The sequence below is a fragment of the Pseudoliparis swirei genome, chromosome 21 (genome assembly GCF_029220125.1).
Source record: "Pseudoliparis swirei isolate HS2019 ecotype Mariana Trench chromosome 21, NWPU_hadal_v1, whole genome shotgun sequence".
Classification (NCBI taxonomy): Eukaryota; Metazoa; Chordata; class Actinopteri; order Perciformes; family Liparidae; genus Pseudoliparis; species Pseudoliparis swirei.
Window position 1 is genome coordinate 11,949,305 of NC_079408.1, and position 17,826 is coordinate 11,967,130.

General features: G+C 46.9%; 2 protein-coding genes across 2 annotated transcripts; one reads left to right on the top strand and one right to left on the bottom strand.

The window, feature by feature from the left end:
- The first annotated feature begins 501 nt into the window (after positions 1-501).
- Positions 502-13,589, top strand: arhgef15b (Rho guanine nucleotide exchange factor 15b). Its single transcript, XM_056443290.1, has 16 exons — positions 502-736; positions 3,889-4,435; positions 6,106-7,047; positions 7,122-7,176; positions 7,756-7,823; positions 7,959-8,233; positions 8,629-8,789; positions 9,000-9,152; positions 9,933-10,062; positions 10,256-10,330; positions 10,588-10,680; positions 10,813-10,967; positions 12,399-12,566; positions 12,672-12,757; positions 12,846-12,950; positions 13,411-13,589. The coding sequence occupies exons 2-16, from the start codon at positions 3,985-3,987 to the stop codon at positions 13,587-13,589; spliced, it is 3,096 nt and encodes a 1,031-aa protein (XP_056299265.1). The 5' UTR covers positions 502-736; positions 3,889-3,984.
- Positions 13,590-14,184: 595 nt separating this feature from the next.
- Positions 14,185-17,495, bottom strand: LOC130212286 (uncharacterized). The gene is made up of 4 exons (XM_056443482.1): positions 17,455-17,495; positions 17,262-17,376; positions 17,092-17,180; positions 14,185-14,920 (listed from the first exon to the last, which is right to left on the bottom strand). Exons 1-4 carry the CDS (start codon positions 17,473-17,475, stop codon positions 14,504-14,506), a joined length of 642 nt encoding a protein of 213 aa, XP_056299457.1. The 5' UTR covers positions 17,476-17,495; the 3' UTR covers positions 14,185-14,503.
- Positions 17,496-17,826: the final 331 nt, after the last annotated feature.

Here is a 17,826-nt window from a genome sequence, read left to right on the forward strand (position 1 = left end):
TAATAATGAATTTAAGTGATTATAATCTGTAATGGAGTTACCTTCTTTTCTTTTTTTTATCAAAGTAAATAAAACATGTATTTCTATCCAATATATGTGTTGATAATAATCATTTTGTAGCTCGATTCTGACATTTTCATCCTCAGAAAAATGTGTCACTGTGACTCACTCCTGCACATCTTATCTTTCTATTACAATACACTTGCCACTTTGATAATACACTCGTTTTAAAGCACTTTGTTTACCATATTTCTATTGTACATTTTAACATATTTCTATTATTTTAAATGATGTCTCATGTTACTGCACTTTATTGTTTTGGTTTATTGCCATGCACCTTTCAACCAAGTCAAAATCCTTATACGTGTAACGAAATAATATTTTATTTTGAAATCCCTCCCAGGAACCTGTGATGGTCATGACGTGTGACTTGTCTGAGGGGGGGTCGCTGCTCTGCTGCCTCTCGTCCTCTCCTCTCACACACGCTGCTGGTAACAAAGGAGACAACAACAGAGGGATGATGGGTGCTCTCACAGCCAGCCTGTCAGAGAAACAATGAGAACCTCGTCTTTTTTTTATGAACACTTTATATCCTCGCGTGTGAAGTAACGCAGCTCCGCCCCGGGACCGACTCAGAGCAAAGAGCGGTCTGCTTTTCTCTTCCTCACCATGTTGGAGAGACACCACTAGAGCCGGATGACTGGCTGGAGGAGCCGGACGCGCCCGAGTCCCATGGGTGAGGTCTCCTTCGTGTTCCATGTGGGTCATTGTGGGTCCTTGGGGGTCCTTGTGGGTCCTCTATCGGGTTGAGGCTTGGTCGAGCCGGGAAGCACCTGTTCCCTGAAGGGAAACGCAGCAACACACCTTAATGCGTTGTGGGATTCATGGGGACGTTGTCACGCTCACATGTTCATGATTTCAACCCTTGTGGTTCGACTGTAGAACATATTGAAGTGGTTCAATACCTTAAAATATGATATTACGTTTGGTTAATCCGGGTTACAGTGAACATTTATGGACACACATATTTCCGCGATAGGCAAACTTTGATGTTGAACATGTTTATGAAGACGCTGCCCTGAAAACTTTAATGATTATGATTTATTTACATATTTATTTACATATCTATAAGGTTTTCTTGGAGCATATCTGCCTACTTGTGTCAGCACAGCAACTCTCTTTGCTTATTCGTCTTTCCTGGATTCCCACCCTGTGTGTTTGCGTATTGTGTGTGTGTGTGTGTGTGTGTGTGTGTGTGTGTGTGTGTGTGTGTGTGTGTGTGTGTGTGTGTGTGTGTGTGTGTGTGTGTGTGTGTGTGTTTCCCTTCTCCACACACCTTTTCCGTCCCTTCTTCCTGTCCAACGTGGAGCTTGTACACATCACATGCATTGTGATGGCAGCTCTTTTAAAGCCCCCCCTACTCATGTTGGAAACCGCACTGACCCATTAGTGTCCAGAGCAGATGGCTTCCTGTACAGAGAGAGAGAGAGAGAGTGTCAATGGGCGCCCAAACACTTAAGGAGTGTTCCCTAACTGCTCTGATTTAAGGGGTCGCACCATATCTGATGCGTGTTGGAGTTAGCAGGACAAACACACTTCCTGGGTTGAATGACTGACCCGGAGCTATTCAACCGGGTCAATAGAGCAGAAGGAGACAAAAGAGAAGTGAGTCTGGTGGTGGTGGGGGGGGGGGGGGGGGTCTGATTGAGAGAGAGAGTCAGGGGGGAATTGTAACCTCAAGTCTCGTCTCTCTCTCGGTCCATAAGTGCATTAACACACACTCGGAACGCGTTATCCCCGAGGTGTAGAAGAGTGCTTTTGTGAGCCTGTACACACCCTCCTATATCTGAGGTTCATACGTCACCCGGGAGTGAGTGATCAAAACCTGGACACACACACACACACACACACTATGTCCTGTTTCCTGCACACACTTTTTTTTAAATACTCAAAATCAAAACATTTTGATGAAGGATGTCAGAAAATGAACCGAGGTGTCAGCAAAGGGAACCGGGTCACTCTCCAGTGATCCAACACTATTTGTCTGGATTGTTTTCCAGTCAGTCTGAAACGTGAAACCTCGTCTGTCTTTCTTTATTTAAAGCTCTCAGACTTCCAAACCTGTCTGACCGGCCGGTGCACTTCCTCCATAACACACGGCGCCTGGTTCTGTGTTGTTGACTCTAGTGAGCAGAGCCGCTCGATGGCTGGGATGCTTTTGTTTATTCCTGGTTTTAAGGTTCCATAGTCTGGATAAAATTGTTGTCTGGCACTACATTATATGAAAGGACTTTATATAAAAGGACCAGCCTCTAATCTTTGACTGTAGCAGGTGAACACTTTGAGGTATTGCTGTTGCATAACCATTGGGTGACTAGACAGGTTTAGAAAATATATGTACAAAAATCCCAGTTTGTAATGTATAACATTGTCCGTGATGAAAAGCTGACCACTCTTTTATTTGAGAAGGCTGTCAATCATCAATCATCAATATGAATATCATCTGCTTCAGCAGTTGTTCTGAAACCAGCAAATAGTTGATATATTTCAGCCTGGAGCAAACGAATGGAGTAGCGTTGTGTGGGCTCGGCGTGGATGACTCATAAGATGACCAACCCTCTTTCGGTGTGGCGTTGCATCAGCTGTTGCACACACACACACACACACACACACGATGAGGAGAATCCGCAGCATGGCCATTTGGTCGGCTCAGAATGGAAACTGACATTTCTCATTATTATCATGCCGTTTATTTTTTAGCGGCTCGTCTCGGCTGAACGAAGAGTCTCCTTTGAATGAGGAACTTTCTGTGTTTTAATTTGAAAGGATTGAATCAATGTGGATTTGTGTTTTTGTAATTTCCTTTCTTTTTTTTTACCAGTTTTGTGGAACGGTCACGAGTGAAGAGTTGCTAGTGACGAGTCTTTAAAGGAACGGCAGCACGCGCTCCATCTTTGTAAAATGGCCTTTCGAGTGAAGACTTCAGACAATGTGGCTGAACAAGGAATATTCAAGATAATCCACATAAGTAAAAGATTTCTATCCAGCCTGTGAAGGCCACAGGGCGCCGGGTGGGATCGGGTCTTTCCCCAAGAACCCGAGATGCCCGAACTCCTTCTCTAGCCGTCGGCGCTCCGTCCCCTGTATTGAAACAGTGGTTAACTATTAACTTGATTACCGGTGTGTCGTGAATCATAAAGAGCTGTTAATAACGTCTGCAGGTATTACACATGAAACCAACAGCGGACCAGATAAGAACTGGCATTTGCCTTTGTTGCTTTACTGTGTCCCTTCCCACCGAGGGCCGGGCGGCACATGTGAACTTAGTTTCCAGAGGCCGCCAGCAAATCTGTCCTTTCAGCTATGAGTCATTCATAAATAACAATTTAAGATTTTTAAGGCAACTTTATGATTTGAAAAATCCATTATTTGTCGTCGTCGTGTGTTTTTCCCTTCCCTGCATCCCTTAGTAAACAGACTTACCAGCTATGTTATCGCCTGATAATCTCCTGTAAGGAGTGGGTATCCTAAGGGTCAAAGGTCATGTCCCCCCGGAGGCCTTACAGTCGGGCTTTTGTGACGCAGAGCTCTGACGTCTGATCCTGAGAGTGTAATACAAATGCTGAATTCATGTGGGGTTTATCGGATTGTGTAAATGTTCATTTCAGCTGTCGCCAAGCAGGTTGAGAACCACGAAGCGAGAGGTGGACGGCGCTCGCTCTGCAACCGCCGATTCCTCAGACACCTATTCGCTCTTTTCCGCCCCCAAATCTCGTCCTACTGCCTAATGCAGGCTTGAAATGCCAGACAAGTTTATTTTATGCATTAACTTTGAATATAATGTCAAACTAATCCTAAACTTTCTTTCCCTTCCTCTTTACTCATCAGGTGACGATGCCGTGCGCACGTTGACCTTTGCCTGACCTCTGATTGGTCAGGGCCGGGCGTCGAACATATCGTGAGAGAGAGAAGACTCGAGCTACCATGTCGGTCCAGGAGGCGTCCCAGACGGCCTCGTCGCCTCCGCCCCTCAAACCCGAGGCCAAGCCCAGACCGGAGATCGCCCCCAAGCCGTCACCACAAACCAGCGGCCCTCCCGCCGCGGGAGACCGAGGCGGTGGCGGCGGCGGCGGCGGCGGCGCGAGCATTTCTGCCGGGAAGGTCAAGAGCATCGTGAGCAAGTTCAGCAGAAAGGAGTCGGGCGAAGTGAACGAAGGACCCGCGAACGGAACCGCGGAGGTGCCGTCGATTAAACGGTTCAAGAGGCCGCCGACGGTCAAGCCCAAACCGGACTGCGCCAGCCTGCAGCTTCAGCTCGGGGGGGAGAGGGCGCCGCCGCTGCCCGCCAAGAAGAGCCGCGTCGCCCTGAGGCGGAAAGGGAGTGGGGGGGAGGAGGAGGAGGGGGACGGCGTGGGCGTGGAAGGAGGTCGATCAGGTACAGTGGATTTTACATGAGGACGTGGGTACTTTGGCTTCATCTACTGCTTTCTATTTATTTATATATCATTATATCATCGCCTGTTCTCTTTACTTTGGGATGATAATAAAGTCAAAAGTGAAGTTTAAGTATTTATGATAGGACCCCCTATAAGAGCAGGAGTGATAACAGTTGTGACCTGGATAAACATCAGCTGTGTCATGTGACCATTCAGAGCTGTTAAACTATTATTTAACTATATTATATAACTATAAGTCCTCTCCCAGCTCATTACTCAGTGTGAACTGTGTTTCACTCTCACAGCTTCACACACACCGAGTGGCGTTGTGTCACTGATGAATGAAACTGAGATGTTCTATAATAACGTCACACTGATTGGACACTTTGGAGTGTGTGTGTGTGTGTGTGTGTGTGTGTGTGTGTGTGTGTGTGTGTGTGTGTGTGTGTGTGTGTGTGTGTGTGTGTGTGTGTGTGTGTGTGTGTGTGTGTGTGTGTGTGTGTGTGTGTGTGTGTGTGTGTGTGTGTGTGTGTGCGAACCTATAGCATGCAAGTGTGTTTTAATTTAATTGAAAGTCAAATAATTGGTCTGAATTTGAACTCTTAGACAGTCAGGTGTGGTTCCTCTTAGAAAATATGAACCAACAGCCATAAACAGGGTGTGTGCGTGTTGTGTGTGTGTGTGTGTGTGTGTGCTGGAGATGTTCAGTTACAGCTCGCTGACAGAGGAATGTCCCTTGATGTGTCACATTCTGACTCAACAAGGAAGCCAGAGACTTTGTATTGGTTTCTGAGTAAATAAAGATGTGTGTGTTTCCTGCCTAGCGACACATACCGCGCTTTCACGTGGTTGTTTTGGTTCCCAAAAACAAGAACCCTTCAGAGACGTCCACGTACCACCAGAATTGATCAATAAAGGTTTATTATTTTTTGGTCACAACTAAACGATTTATCAGTGGGTTATTTTATAATTCTTTAGAAATAGAATTGTGGGAAAGTAATTGAGAATTTGGGTCCAGAGAATGTTTGACATTTGGGCCAAAAAAAATTACCTTTAAGATGTATTCCTGGATTTAAAAAAATGTAATTAATTCTCTGTATATTGATGTATCGATTCAGCCAACACACTAAAATCATCTTATTTAAAAGCTCTGAAAAGAGCAACCCTCTTCATTTTCCTATATTTATATAAGATGCCTGTCTGTATAAGCTAATGGAAAAGTTTGATATTGAGTTTGGCTTTTTTTTTTTATTACACTTTATCTTCTTTTCCTTCCATATGACCCATTTAACCTTCATCCTCTCGTCTCTCTCTTTCCTTCATTTCCTTTGGTCAATATTGGATGTTTTAGCTCAACGCTCCAAGCTCCCCATGAATATTTGAACACCCGATTTGCAGACTTGCCGTATATTTGCAGATTGATTAACTGCTGACTAGACAATCCAGCGCCGTGCCAATGCGAAGCTGAAAAAGAAAGAAAAAAGCTCTCCGTGAAAGTGAGCCGCCCCCATGTGGGGATACACATGTAGGAAAGAAGTGGACAGGAAACAGATCGGTCCACTAGAGCCTGGAGGGACATCTATCCGTGTTTCCTGCAATAGGAACTGAAACAAATGTTTTCATCGACGTGTCAAAACTGTTAATCTTCGATGCTTCTTTTTCGACGCAGCGCCAGACGGAAAAGAAGTGGAGATCCGGCTGATTGGAGGAGGCGAAGCGGAGGCGGAGCTCGGGCCGCACACGCCCCTCAGCCCGAGCTGCGAGCCCGGCTGCAGCTGCGTGTGTCACCTGCAGTGGCCCGGCATGAAGCTGGTGTGGGTGCCCGTGGACACGGAGGATGCGTGGGAGGGAGAGGAGGGAGAGGACGAGGAGGAGGAGGAGGAGGAGGCTGACGTGGAAGAGCACAGGACGGAGGAAGAGGAGGACTGGGAGGAGGACGCGGAGGTGGCGACGCGGGGGGACGAGGTGGACCGGATGTCTGTGATTGATGAGCGTGACGTGCTGAAACAAGACAAGGTGAAGTTCCACCATTGTCTGGATGTTCTGATCGCCGACGGCCACCGGAGGCTTTCGGACCCGGGGCCTCGCTCCGTCCTCGCCTTCCTCGCCGCCACTCGCTCTCAGTCTCCCCGGGTGCCCCCGAAACGGGCCCAGTCGCCACACGTCGCCTCACACGTCAGCGAGGAGGAGAACGTCTACGAGGCCACGCTCCCGGTGGGCAACCAGGCGCAGAGGAAGTCAAAGGAGCTGGACATCCCTGTGATCTTGGTACGCAAGCCCCCCCGCCAGTCTAGGCTGACCTACAGCGCCTCGGACCCGACGTCCGAGTTCCAGACGGACGGCGAGTCCATCCCGAGCCCGGACGACGTGCCGCCCGCCGTCCCGCCGAGGATGCCCGTGATTCACGCGCCGGTCCACCGGGGCGTCGCCCTGCCCCAGGCCACGGCGGAGGAGTGGCGCAACTTGCGGCCCTCGTCCCCCGGCGGACTGAGCCCCCAGATGGCCGGCGCTCCCACGCCACCCAGCCCCCACAGGCCGCCGCCCCCACCGCCCAAGACGGACCCCAGGAGGCTCAGCAGCGCCTCGATGCAATCGCTCACGCAGAAGAAAGGTTCGTTAACGTCATCGTCCAACTGGTTAGTGTGTGAGATCCAACGTGGTGACTCCAGTGCCTTGTCTCCTCAGAAGGAGAGGAGAACGGAGCGAGTGAAGGAGAGAAGGAGGACTCAGCCGAAGAACCGTGAGTCGTCGCTCTCACTTTACCTTTAACTTACATTCTTAAAAGGACGTTCTTGTATTTGACCCCAAAAAACACCAAAAGACCATAACCTCATTGATCCTACTTACAAGTATTGTCTGTGTAGCTTCTTCTTCTTCTTCTTCTTCTTCATTGTTGCATGAAAACTACTCAAACCCAATGAGCCACACTCATATTTATTTATGACCATGCACACTGTGGTTTACTTTATATCATACACCCACCTGCTGTTGTAAGATCTGCTGAGCACACCAAATATGTATTCATCCGCAGCTGAAAATAGTCCCCAACAAAAGTGTTTAGACTCGTTTCAGAACCGCAATTTAAAGACACTATTTAACCTTTTTTAAATATATTTAATTCTTCTGAATACATAACATATATGCAGCATTCAGAGGAGCAGAAACACATTTTGGGGTATTTGTTGACAATGACAAAGAAATAAAATCTCCCCAGCCTTATCTTTTCAGTCAACATCAGTGTCATCATCGAATGCACCAATAAACTCTGTTTCATATCACCCTCGTTGATCCCTTCCTCTTTCCATACTTCCTGCTTTAGGCGTCCAGTCAGGAGCGACTCCCTCCGGCGGGTGTCTTCGTTCAGCTGGGAGTCCCGGCTGCAGGACGGTAAGACGGACACCTGTGACTAATCAAAAGATAAAGGGACAGAGATGAGTCAGGCCGCCAAAAGAAGTCCCAGTAATGCTTGGAATGGGACACAATGTCAGTCAGACCCTCTGCGACCTGTCCCCCCCCCCCCAGAGCCGATGTATCAGACGTACCGCGCCACCGTCATCACCAAGGAGATCCGGCGCCAGACAGTGTGTCGCAACATCAGCAAAACGAGCGTGGACTACGCCATGGACTGGGCTGCTCGTCGCCCCGGGACCGGGACCGGTACCGGGACCGGGAATGGAACGCCGAGGAGCAGCCCCGTGCCCGCGGGGTGCCAGAGCACCCTGTGGCAGGACCTCTCCACTGTGAGGGAGGGAGGGGTGCTGGAGCAGCTCACCCCGGAGCAGTGCAAGTACCAGGAGGTGAGGAGGGGGAGGAGGGGGAGGCTAATGGGATGAGGAGAGATCAATGAGGGGAAGAGAAATGGGAGATGCAGCGTCGACCTTTAAATCGCGTCGTAAAATAATGATGCTGTGGTTCTTTTTGAGATAAATTAGGAGCCACTCCGCCTCACTGTATCCATCGGCTGGAATATAATATTGATTCACTCATGAAAGCTTCTACAGTCAAGTTTCCAACAGGAGGAGGACAGGAAGTAAAAGATAAAGTGATGCATAATATTGACAGGGAAGAGTTTAAATGATGATAATGTACATCCTGAGATAGAAAACTCACATTTGGCTCACAGGGTGGAGAAGCTTTTCTACAGGAAACCATCAGTAATGTTAATATGTGTGTGTTTTTGTGTCCCTGGCAGAGTATGTTCGAGGTTTTGACATCCGAGGCCTCGTATCTTCGCTCACTGCGAGTTCTGACCGAACACTTCCTGAACAGCCGGGAGCTGGAGGACACGATGATCATCAGAGACAGGAAGACCCTGTTCTCCAACATCCACAAGATCCAAGAGGTCAGCGAGAGGTGAGAAGTGACAGAAGGAGAATGAAGGTAGATGGAGGAAAGAGGAATTGATGACTTGAACTATGGTAAGGTCACTTAGGACAACGATGCCACGAGACAGGAAGGAGAAAACTGTAAAGAGTCGTTCCCTGAATGGATTAAAGCCTCGTCTATGCCTTGGTTGTTCCTTACGGTCCGAAACCCTTTAGTGAAACCTTCGCTGTGTGACAGGTTCTTGAAGGACCTGGAGGATCGCATATTCAAGCACCTGGTCTTCCAGGACATCTGTGACATCATCCACTACCACGCCCAGCACAACTTCCCGGCCTACATTGACTACGTCCGCAACCAGATCTACCAGGACAAGACCTACACCTCACTCTTGTAAGGAATTCACACAGACACACACACACACATATATATATATATAACTTACACCAGAGAGGAAGGTTTTCTCAAATACCATGACATTTTAAATGAGTGAGAAAAAGAAAAAGAAAAAATATATATATATATATATTTTATTATTATTTTCTATTTAAATCTAAAAAATATGTATAAAAATAACAAATAAAAATAATATATACATATGTATATATATATATATATATATTATTTCTTCTTTTTTCTTACACCAATTTCAAATGCCTTGATATTTAGGAAAACCCAAATATATATATATATATATATATATATATATACTCACACCATGAAATTTGAAATTAGTGAGAAAAAAATATATATATACTGTATCTTTTATTTTCTATTTAAATATAAAATAAACATATAAATATCAAAAAATGTAAATAATATATACATATACATATATTGTAATGCAATTAAAAAAAAAAAAAAATGCATTCTCTGGATTCATTACAAATCAACTGAAATATTGCAACCTGGAAACACATTTCAAATGACTTTATATATATATATATATCATTTTCTACTTTTTTCCCCTCCCACTAATTTCAAATGTCATGGTATTTGGGAAAACCTTCCTCTGGTGTGTTGTCTTCATACACACATGTCAACTAAATGCCAGTCAGCGTTTTTTTTTTTTTCTTCTCCTTTTTAATACTTTTCTTCCTCCGTCACTGTATTTTCACACGGAAGTGAACACATTACGTACCTTTTGACATGTGTGTTCGTGTTGGTCGACAGGAAGAACAACGCGCAGTTCGCCACGGTCATCACTCGTCTCCAAGAGTCGCCTCAGTGCCAGCGGCTGCCCTTCATGTCCTTCTTGCTGCTGCCCTTCCAGAGAATAACACGCATCAAGATGCTGCTGGAGGTGAGCGACGCCGCGGGGGAGCACTAGCATGTTTTTAACAAATACTCTAGGCTTCGGCTGGAGAACAGAACCAGTCATTACTGCACGCTGACTCTAAACCATCGATTATTTTTAAAGAAAATTCCTCGCGAAACCCCCGCTTACGACTTTATCAAGTATCAGAAACAAGAGTGTGGTTGTTTGTCGATTTCAGAGCATCCTGAAGAGAACAAAGGAGAAGACGAAAGAGGAGCAGGCGGCCTCCAAGGCTTTGACTTCGGTGTCCAAGGTAAACGCGCCTCTCTCCTCAGCCTCTCTTCACCTTCACATCCAGGGAAGAAGACGAAGGAGCGCTTCACGCGCCTCATTGAAAGAGCTCCGCCGTGAATCCTCCGAAGGACAAGGCCAGTGCGAGACAGCTCGCTCAGACAGGGAGACGCTTGTCAAAGGACTGAACCTGAGATGCAGCAAGGGGTGTACGTGTGGAAGGAACAATACATCTGGTGTTATTTTATGATCTGGTCTTTTCCATCACCCCCCCGACAGATCATCGAGGAGTGTAACACACAGGTGGGGAAGATGCGACAGATGGAGGAGTTATACCACATCTCTCAAACACTGGAGTTTTACAAGCTCAAGGTACAAAACACACACACACACACACACACACAGGAAACATGTGCATGCGTTTTATTTATCAGTATTTGTGTTCGACTTTTATTTTGAAAAAATCCCTCACCGCGTGCCTCCCCGTGCTCGCGTCTCCTCCAGGCCGTCCCGATCATCTCCCAGACGCGATACCTGGAGAAGAAAGGGGAGCTGCAGGAAATGTCCAAAGGAGGGACTATCTTCAACAAGAGGTCAAAGTTCAACCCCATCTACCTCTTCCTCTTCAATGATCTGCTCATCATCGCGGCCAAGAAAGGGTGAGAGCACAGCTGATCCATTTTTAAACGGCAATGAGAAACGTTACCGTTTAAAAGAGCGACGAGTTAGTCCACAAACACCTCAACGACTCTTTGATTGATTGGCTGGGAATGACGACCAGACATCCAATGAGGATGAGTCCGACCTGTGGCCCTCTGATTCTTCCTCTCTTTAAGTCTGTGACCAAATATCTGCAACACAAACGGCCTTCTCATCGGACTCCGGTGTACTTTGTGTTACTGGTCCGAGCGTGAGGCTTTCAGAGTGTCATCACGAGCCAATGTCGTCGAAACTTGAATTTCTGGTCCGTTTGTTTTGTTTTTGTTTTGTATATATAAGGTTCTTTGGAACACATTTTTTAAGCAATCATAGGTTAGAGCACTTAACCTTAACCCTTTCGGTCAGCCACAGGTATCTTTCTTCTTTTTTTAAATTATTACTGGTGGTTGTATATTTTGCTGATCGCAAAAAAAACTCAATAAACTCAATAAACTCAAACTTCCTCAAATATAGCAGGAAGTAGTGTTTAGTTAAGGAGAACTTGGAGGAACAGATGAGTAGATTTTAAATATACCGTCGTTGCCACAGACGGTGATTCACAAAAATAATTGCGTAAAACATGCATATTAAACGGAAATGCACTGAATAATAATAATAATTCAAACTTATATAGAGCTTTTCTAAATACACAAAGACGCAGGTGAAAGAGAGTTTAGTTTAGTTTATTTCGATCAGCAATACGATACAAAAATCAAAATTTCAACAAAAGAAGAAAGTGGCCGACCGAAAGGGTCAAGGCTGAAGCTATCAAGCTTATAAGTGCCCTAACCTATGCTTTCATGAAAATACTTATTTTAGAGAACCATATACATATACCTATATATATATATATTAGTGCTGTGAAAAATAACGCGTTAACTCAGTTAATTAAATTACAGGATTAACTAATTGTTGTTTTTTTACGCATTTAGCGCATGCGGAGAATGAGCTTCCAATCCGTCTGTTGTTGGTCGTCTCTAACCAGCAGCATGTCATTCTGTCTCTACGTGTCACGTTAACACGACTCCGATCTCCGTCTCGCGCGCCGCAGAGCTCGGATGCCGGCGTGTGCGCACATCGGGACGAAAAAAAGTCACTTTCACAGCCCTAATATATATACATAAACATATAAACATATACACATGCATACAAATTCACACACCCATATAAACATATATACACACACATAAACACACATACCTACATATACATAAAGTTGGAAGAGGTCTTGCTTAAATGATGGTAAAGTGAGAGCCTGACGGATGTGAATGGGGAGAGTGATCCAGAGAGGGGGGCAGCAGCTGAGAAGGCCCCGGCCCCCCAGCTGTGGCACAAGCTTCAGTGTTTGTCACTGCACATGATGATTTCTCCTCCTTCTGTTTCTTCAACAGCACCGAGCGCTTCGTGGTAGTCGACCACGCCCACCGCTCTCTGGTGCAGGTGCAGTCGACGGAGGAGGGCGGGGGGGGCGGCGGCGCCTTGGAGCACTGCTTCAACCTCACACTGCTGGAAAACCACCAGGGCCGCATGATGGAGCGGCTGCTCAAAGCTCCCTCCCAGTAGGTAGCTGAATGGACCCAACCTGCTCCTGGTCTCCTGGTCTCGGGGTCTCCTGGTCTCGGGGTCTCCCCCTCTTTCATCATGAGCTGTGTTTCTGTGAACAGGTCAGACATGCACAGGTGGATGGCGGCTTTCCCCAACCCGACGAACCCAGACAGAGATGAGGAAGAAGTGATTTATGAGGACTGGGGTGAGGACACACACTGAAACTACAGGACATGTTTGTGTGTGTGTTGCATGGCCGTAGTTTATTGTGTGTGTGTGTGTGTGTGTGTCAGATTGTCCTCAGGTGCAGTGCGTGGAGCAGTACATTGCCCAGCAGACAGACGAGCTCGCCCTGGAGCCCACTGAGATCGTCAACATCGTCCGCAAAACCAATGAGGGTAAGAACGAGGAGGGGGGGGGGGGGGGGGTTGACTTATCGGACTTCCACAGAGGCGTTAACACGTACAGAAAGATTAGGAGAGATGGTCAGGTACACGATTGTAAGCATTTCCTCTTTTCCAGAGCTCAGCTCTGCAGCTGGGAGGGCCGAAAAGAGATTTGAATAATTATTTACGTGTCCATATTTGGCATCGTCTATTTGGCACAGACCGAGAAGGGTTTAAATGTGTTTAAATGTGCCGACGCGGCAGAAAATCCCATCATTAACGTGCTCGTTCCTTTGACTCTGCTCGTTTATACACCCCGATCCGCACGACTGCCTCGTTCCTCAACCTTCTCACCGTCGCAGTTTCTTGATTTGGTTTTTTAGACTTCCTCGCATGAACGATACAGAAACCTCCAATCGTCCCTCGTTTGTTCCCCCCCCTCTCCTCCCCACTTCCCTCTTTTTCATCTCAGGCTGCTTCCAAGGCATCCGCCTGTCCGACGGCCAGAAGGGCTGGTTCCCCGCAGCCAACGTCATCGAGATCACCAACGAGCACGTGAGGCGGAGGAACCTCCGCGAGCGCTACCGAGTCATGCAGGCGGCCATGCCCCAGCATCCTGCAGTAGGACGAAGGACGTTTACAGTTCAATAGGACGCTGTGCGGACACACACACACACACTCTCCTGACGGTGAAGTTTGTGTGTCCCGTTTACGAGGAAATGAAAGATAAAAGGAGAAGGGTGAAGATCATGTGACATGAAGACTGGAGGACGGAGATGTGCGTCCTCTCGGTAACACACACCTCTCCACGTGAGCATGTAGCCCTTTGTCCCCGGCATGTTTGACATGCCAACTATTCTCGCAATAGCCGTGGTCACATTTAAATATCAGACCTGCTGCAAAGGAAAGAGTCGGGTGTCGCTGAGAACGCCTCTCATGTCTTAAGATGCCGACTCGCACAGGTTCAGTGTGCGAGAGCCGGAATACTAGATAAACACGCATTCCTTGTTACTCATTTCTCTTACAAGACTATTTAAAAAGAAATGTAATCAGGAAGTGCCTTTGAACAACCTCAAAACACTGAACTACACACCAGAGCTTTTAACACACGTGTGAATATGAGGCCGAGCTGCTGTCGGTAGCCATTATGGATCAATACTGCAGCGCGGCCGTAAAGACATGGATATTATTTGTGGATAGATGTGCTGTACATGTACAATATGTTGTAAATAATGAGAGAGGAGCATTCTCTCCTTCAAAAGCAGTAGTCGTGATTTTATTAAAAATGTGTCTTTTAAAATAGAGGCTCAACGGTTGATCATTTTTATTGAACACTTATACGGTAAGAAAATTACAAAGGAAAACGTGCAATACAAAAAGGGAGATTCAAGTGAGGCATTAAGGGGTTTTGGTGTCGAGACAAGTCAAAAACGTGAGCTACCAGTGCAAAGAACTCAGCTAATGGTTTCCATAAAAAGAAAGCTAGTAAAGAAGCGCCTCAGAGGCGCTTGATCCCGTGAGTCGTTGGGTTTCAGTGTCTGAAGATGAATCCTCAGGAGGTGTGGCTACTGATTTGAGGCGGTTGCGTCCTTCTCCATCGGGCTGAAGCCCCTCAGGAGGGTGTTAGCCGCCTCCAGCTCGGTATCTGACCAACGCCGTCCCTGCTGCAACCTGGACTCTTCTGCACACGGCACATCGTTCCAGAGGGGCGCGACTCCTCCCTCAGACGAGCCCCAATGCAAAGGCTCTTCTTGGTGGTGCAGTTGCAGGAGATTGGTGACGGCCTGGTCCTCCTCCTGGGTGAGCTGGAGGACGACTCGCGTCGGCCGCACCGGAAGGTGGAGCGGATTTACTTTCGTGGTGAGGCTGCCCAGATCCCTGGTGGGGTGTGGTCCTGATCTGAACGGGTCGGGACGGGTGGGTGGAGCTGGGCAGGCGGACATGATGGGTGTCGGAGTGTTTAGGTGGAAGCAATCTAAAACCTGATGGAGAGAGAGGAGCGAAAAGAGTTTGAATTCATGAAAAAAAAAACAGACATAAGTGAAGCCGTAACGCTGCACACAGAAAATTTGCAACACCTATGAACAGGAATACTTTTGTACAGCTTCTTGTCAATCATGTGTCTGTTTTATATGCTGCTGTATGTCATACAATATAAAGACAGTATTTCCTGAAATGAACAGCTTCACTGTCAAAACAAACTCCTCCTCCTCTGCCCGTGGCCTCAATTTCCCTGGTCAGGCTCTTGGCTTAAGCCAAACTTATTAAATGTCCTCTCGTCTGGGCCCCGCTGTAAACATGACCCTCTATCCTGCCACCCAGAGAGCAGAGCACAGGCTGAACCCCTCATCACATACCTGGATTTTATATCACATACAATGACAAAATTGTACATAGATTCAATATTCACAAGTTTTTTGCAATACATCCAGCCTGGATTCTCTTTGGATGTACTTTTTGAATTAAATTAACCTGGAACATCAAGAGGTTAATGTGGACTTGACAGAAGCATTTACAAAACTATTACATTTTGTGTGTGGGAAGAAACAGAAAAATATCATGCACCTTTAAACCTATACTCCAACACGGATTCCCAAAGTGTGGTGCGCGTTGGTTGTCCCGCGGCAAGGTGTTGACAAGGCTTTTTGAACTTCAGCAGTTTTTTTTAGGACAACCCGTTTAATTTGGCCTCCAATCTGCATGACGAGGACTTTCTGCAGAAGCTCGCCTATCTGGCCGACATCTTTTCTGTTCTGAATGAACTGAATTTAAGTCTGCAGGGAGTCAGTGTTAATCTGTTCAACACACAAGACAAGATAGAAGCTATGATCAAGAAGCTACGGTTCTGGTCAAGCTGTGTGAGTGGGAATACGCTCCTGTGTTTCCCTACGCTTCACGCGTTCTTGGAGGCAAACGACGTGATCATGGGTGAACATGTGAAACGTCTCATAAGTGAACACCTCAAACAACTTGCCGAGCAGCTACGGAAATACTTCCCACCTCTAGACACATCTCAGACGTGGATTCGCAACCCATTTGAAGCTTCCCTCCCTGTCCCACAGCTGTCATTTCAGGAGCAGCTGATTGAGCTGTCATCTGATGGAGCACTGCAGTTGCAGTTCAAACGAAAGCCACTCGTGGATTTTTGGACCAAGGCAATGCCAGCATACCCAGTCCTGGCAAAGCAAGCCTTGAGGGCTTTGATGCCCTTTGCCACAACGTATCTGTGTGAGGCTGGTTTCTCTGCTCTGACGGCAGTGAAGACCAAATATCGGCAAAGACTGGATGCTGTTGAGAAAGATCTGAGGCTTAAACTGTCTTCAATTGCGCCAAACATCGGAGAGCTTTGTGCAAAGATGCAGGCCCATCCGTCGCATTAATAGATGCGACACACACACACACACACACACACACACACACACTTACTGTAAATATTGTGTTGTTTTTTATTGTAAATAGTGTGTACTTGTTGCCTTGCCCTTTTGCATTACATTGCCACTTTGCACACACTGCACCTGCTGTTGTGTGTATATGACAAATAAAAAATCTTTGATCTGAAAATTGTAATCTTGTATGTGGCCAAATGTTATTGTTATTATTGCTACAGGTTACTGGGAATACTCACAGCTCTCACTTTCTCCCCCTCCCTCTCTATCTCTCTTGCTGCAGGCTGAGCCACCTGCTCTGCATGTGAAAATCCTCATATGGACTCCTCCTTTTTTTATATATCCGTTTCTGAGCCTATGCATGTGCCACTCTTTGTTCTTTACGTGGCTTACTGTGTTTAAGTAAATAAATGTGAAATGCAATCTGCCTCTGAGCCTGTGCGTGTGTCCTCGACTCCTCGCCATCCTTATTTCTCTTTAAAAGTGACGCCTTGTGTAACTGAAATTTATACAGCGGACTAAATCTTGTAACAAACGCCACGCGCGAGCAAACAGTTCTCGCATTGGTCCGATTTTATGCGGCTATAAATAGGCTCTGTTGCGGTTTTTTTTTAAGGTGTGGGGGATTGGGGGTGCGTGAACCCGGTCGGGATGTAGAAGGGGGTGCGTGGCCTAAAAAGTTTGGGAACCGCTGCTCTAACACATGCTGGTTTATGATATAGTGCCCGTGTGTCTAGTGGAAACATGGCCCCAGTGCTCAGACTTACCTGCAGCTCACTGACCACGTTGGGGACCCTCTGCCCGCAGCTCATGGTGGGGTCCGTGTAGAAGAGCTCAGCTGGGATGATGGGGAGCACTGGAGGGAAGACAAGCAGTCAGCTTCAGATGACGGCCGACGCTTCTGTTTTAGTTATTAATTTATTAAACCCGGACTCACTCGTTTGGCTGCTGCAGTCGGTGAGACGGGAGTCTGCACCCATGAACACGGGCAGGAAGGAGGGGTGGCGCAGGGTCCGGTTGGACAGAGGCGGCAGCGTGGGCCGCCGTGGCCCCTGGGGAGAAACATGGGCACGCGGTCACGACGAGGGTCGTCTTTAAGGGGGTTGGATGTCACGTGACGGAAAACTCACATCGTGTCCTCCGGTGTTCATGGTGGGCTTTTGTGATGAGACGTCCCGCTAGTCGGCTTACACACACACGTGTTGAGCCAAAAGAAAGTCACAAACAGGTGGTGCGGCTGCACGCGCCCCCTGCTGGTTGACTTTGGAAACCCCGTCCTTTTGGTCAGAGTGCTTCTTAAGTGCATATATAGATGTATAAATAAACATGGCAGGTCAACTATATGTCAAGTGTTCAAATGAGAGAACAATAAAGTACCTTTTTAAAAACAGTCCAACCTAAAATACCGTCAAAGTTTGACCAGATGTGTCCTATATTTATTAGTTTGTCTAGTATTTTTTCCTCATAAATGTTGTAAAGCAGCATGTTCAACAGTGCCTGAG

What these genes read in the sequence shown, in the direction of transcription:
- arhgef15b (XM_056443290.1), top strand. Translation starts at nt 3,985, where the DNA reads ATGTCGGTCCAGGAGGCGTCCCAGACGGCCTCGTCGCCTCCGCCCCTC. An exon ending in CGTGGAAGGAGGTCGATCAG is followed by an intron (nt 4,436 to 6,105) that starts GTACAGTGGATT and finishes TTTTCGACGCAG; the next exon opens with CGCCAGACGGAAAAGAAGTG. An exon ending in GGAGTCCCGGCTGCAGGACG is followed by an intron (nt 7,824 to 7,958) that starts GTAAGACGGACA and finishes CCCCCCCCCCAG; the next exon opens with AGCCGATGTATCAGACGTAC.
- LOC130212286 (XM_056443482.1), bottom strand. Translation starts at nt 17,475, where the DNA reads ATGAACACCGGAGGACACGAT. An exon ending in TGAACACCGGAGGACACGAT is followed by an intron (nt 17,377 to 17,454) that starts GTGAGTTTTCCG and finishes GTTTCTCCCCAG; the next exon opens with GGGCCACGGCGGCCCACGCT. An exon ending in ACGTGGTCAGTGAGCTGCAG is followed by an intron (nt 14,921 to 17,091) that starts GTAAGTCTGAGC and finishes TCTCTCCATCAG; the next exon opens with GTTTTAGATTGCTTCCACCT.